The following is a 3,706-nucleotide window of genomic DNA, read 5'->3' on the forward strand; positions in this document are numbered from 1 at the left end:
CACAGAATGGCTGCGGTTGGAAGAGACCTCTGGAGATATCTAGTCCAACCTCCCTGCTAAAGCAGAGTCACCTGTTGCATGTTAGACAGGATCATGTTGAGGCAGATATTGAATATCTCCAGAGACAGAGACTCCACGACCTCTCTGGGCAACCTGTTCCAGAGCTCTGCCAATCCTGCAGTAGAGAAGTTCTTCTTTATCTGTGGGGGCAGAATTTCACACTGCTCAGGGCATGTTCGGGGGTGTCATTAGACCCAGCCCACTCCCTCTCCTGAGAATGAAGAGCCCTGATTTGATGCTTTCCTTTGGTTGACTGCACTTGTTTGTGAGAGTCTCTACTTACTGTACATCCCAGGCACACACTGTCCCTGGAGATGTCCTGTGCTCTCTGGGTGGCTCCAAACCCCCTTCAGAAAAATGGGCATCTTTGATCAGCCCTCCAATATGTGGCACAGTCCCCAGAAGAGACCTCTTTGACCACTCATCCTCTCGAGGGACACTGGGCACCCACAAGTGACAGATGAATACAGCCCTCTTTCCCTCACGTGTCACTCAAAAGAGTTCATGCCCCTTTATCCACAGAAAACCCAAGCACAACAACAGGATCCTTTTGGGTGCATTTCCCTGAGCACATTCTTGGCTCCAACTTGGGAGGAAGAGCCCAGCCTTCAGGCACAGAGATCCCCTTTTATTAGAGAATTGCTACTTGGGAGATCAAGTCTGACACAGAGATAGGCAGATATGCAGAAGGCTTCTGGGTCAGAGAGATGGGATTTGTGCTCCAGCAGAAATGGAATGAATTCAGATATTTGTGCACAAATAGGACTATCACAGACAGAACTCCCAGAGCACAAAGTTTCTTGAGATAAACTGTAAATTGCTTGTGAGGAGACATGGGCAGCTCATTGCTGCTGAGCTTGCACCAGCTGGAATAGTTTCCTCACTGCCTCCTGGAGCTCCTTGTTCCTCATGCTGTAGAGGAGCGAGTTGAGTGTTGGAGGCACCACTGAGTACAGAACAGTCACCACCAGATCCAGAGATGGGGAGGAGATGGTGGGGGGCTTCAGGTAGGCAAATGCTGTAGTGCTGACAAACAGGGAGACAACAGCCAGGTGAGGGAGGCACATGGAAAAGGCTTTGTGTCGGCCCTGCTCAGAGGGGATCCTCAGCACAACAGTGAAGATCTGCACATAGGACAGCACAATGAAAATGAAACACCCAAAGACTAAAAAGACACTAACCACAATAAGCCCAACTTCCCTGAGGTAAGAATCTGCGCAGGAGAGCTTGAGTATCTGGGGGATTTCACAGAAGAACTGGTCCACAGCATTGCCTTGGCAGAGCCGTAGTGAAAATGTATTTCCAGTGTGCAGGAGAGAATAGATAAAGCCACTGGCCCAGGCAGCTGCTGCCATTCTGACACAAGCTCTGCTGCCCATGATTGTGCCATAGTGCAGGGGTTTGCAGATGGCAACAAAACGGTCATAGGCCATGACAGTGAGGAGAAAATGTTCTGCTGAAAGCAAGAAGACAACCAGAAAGACCTGGGCAGCACATCCAGAGTAGGAAATGGCCCTGGTGTTCCTCAGGGAATTGGCCATGGATTTGGGGACAGTGGTGGAGATGGAGCCAAGGTCGAGGATGGAGAGGTTGAGGAGGAAGAAATACATGGGAGTGTGGAGATGGTGGTCACATGCTACAGCTGTGATGATGAGGCCATTGCCCAGGAAGGCAGCCAGGTAGATGCCCAGGAAGAGAGAGAAGTGCAAGAGCTGCAGCTCCTGTGTGTCCGCAAATGCCAGGAGGAGGAACTCATCAAAGGAGCTGCTGTTGGACATTTGCTGGTTTGGGGCATGGGGCAACTGTCAGAGGGTAAAAGACAGTGACCACTGATTGTCCCTGAGAAACAAAACTTTCATTTTTTTTTCATAGGAATACTACACCCTCACCCATCCTGCCAACAGTATAGACAAATTTCTTTTGTCCTTCTCAGGAAGATCTTTGTTCAGCTCCTCAGCTCCAGCTCCAGCTGAGTGTGCTGGGAGGAGCACAGGCCTGTCCTGCTTTACACCAGGTGGTAGATGGGGCTGGTTTGTGATATCTCTGATTTTCAGAATTGGTGTTTGAGTGCCCACCTGTAATGAAAAAGATCTGTTAATATCCTCACACACAGTTCTAAAGAGTTCATGTTACAGCAGAGAGGTTTAGTGTGTTTTTTTTTTTTTCTTATTTGTTTGCAGATTTTTAGATTCTTCCATTACATCTGGTGAGTGGTCTTTTTAGGGATAGATGTTTTTCTTGCTGCAAGGATGAACATTAGAAGACGAGAGAGGAAAACGGGCTGTCTGCTGCTTAGTGCAGGGTCAGGAGTGCTGTTGAGTCCACCTGCCTTGCTCTCAGCTGCCCTGTTCTCCACTTGTGCTACCCAAAGGATTATTTCACCCACAAGTTACTCTATAAAAAGACATTGCACTCCGATGAGATCAGGGGAGGATGGTTTCAAAGCACAGATCTAACTCTGCTCTCTTTCGCAGCCCGAGGTGGAGATGTGATGGAGAGAACAGAACGTTGCTCCTGACATACCTGATTCGACCAACGACTCTGTGAGCTGACTGCCGAGAGTGGAGGAAACTCTCAACACTTCCATTCTAGCCGAGGAAACGCTGGGTTCACTTCAGCTGCACACATACGAAGGTGCTCAGGAGCATTTTCTGGTGTTAGTATCTCCTGAACTACTTGAAAGGGATCTCCAGCATTGCTAAGATCCAATGGGAGAGCTGTGTCCTTCTGGAGGGCAGCTTTCAAACACAGCAGGACACCATAAGGACTCACTCACATGTCCTGAAAAGGAGATCTCCAAAAGGGAGAGTCCATTCATTCCCCAGACCCTCAAATCACATTTCCCAGCACCCTGGGATGAGAACAGGCCGTGGGCACCTCAGCCCTCTGCAGACACCTCCATGGGAGGACCTCAGGGTGAGTGTCTGAATTTGTAGCTGAACCTCCAGCTGACAGCAAGTACAAGAGCAGAAAGGGAGAGGGAGGACCACGGGAGAGTTGCCTGAGTCCAGCCTGCCACAGTGTTTCTGTGGGCACTTTCCTCACATTCCCTGAGCATCTCTCAGCCGCCTGGAGCTGTCCCCACTTGGTGCTCTTTCTCTGTCCCCACGTCTGTCCCCTGTCAGTGCTCCCTGACCCCATGCCACCCACGGGGCATTTGACTCTGCCCTACAGAATCCTTCTGGCAAAAGAGCCCTGCCCAGGGGCATCTCTGTGTGTGCAAGACCTAAGGAGCAGGCGAGACTAAGCATGATGAGACTGGTGAGGGCTGCAAAGGAGATATTGCTGCTGCTGGCAGGTGAAGAGGTGGCTGAAGGAGCTTTCTGGGGTCCTTGTAGACCTATTGGTCCCTCACAGGAACACTGCAGAACTCTCCTCCAGTCACCTAAGCCCAAACCATCCTTTCCAGTTTGTGCCCTGCCAAAGGTATAAAACAAAATCAGAGCCTCAGGAGAGTGCCTTCCCTTTCAGGTAAGCCTGCCATGCATGTTAGAAACCAGGAGAGTGATCCATAAAAAGCCTTCCAGGCACGGGATGGGCTGGGTTCAGAAGACCCCTCCAGGAATCTCAGTGGTGTTGTCCTGCAGCCAGAGACTTACCGTGTCAAAGGCTGTGAAGATTTCTCCCACAGTGAGCTCTCCTCTGG

General features: G+C 50.3%; 1 protein-coding gene across 1 annotated transcript; it reads right to left on the bottom strand.

Annotated features, from left to right (window-relative positions):
• Positions 1-902: 902 nt before the first annotated feature.
• On the bottom strand, positions 903-1,853 carry LOC134154543 (olfactory receptor 14C36-like). The gene has a single exon (XM_062601216.1). The coding sequence runs from the start codon at positions 1,836-1,838 to the stop codon at positions 903-905; it is 936 nt and encodes a 311-aa protein (XP_062457200.1). The 5' UTR covers positions 1,839-1,853.
• Between the last annotated feature and the right edge of the window lie 1,853 nt (positions 1,854-3,706).

The sequence above is a fragment of the Rhea pennata genome, unplaced genomic scaffold (genome assembly GCF_028389875.1).
Source record: "Rhea pennata isolate bPtePen1 unplaced genomic scaffold, bPtePen1.pri scaffold_32, whole genome shotgun sequence".
Taxonomy (NCBI): Eukaryota; Metazoa; Chordata; class Aves; order Rheiformes; family Rheidae; genus Rhea; species Rhea pennata.

Coding starts and splice junctions, on each gene's coding strand:
- LOC134154543 (XM_062601216.1), bottom strand. CDS start 1,838: ATGTCCAACAGCAGCTCCTTTGATGAGTTCCTCCTCCTGGCATTTGCG.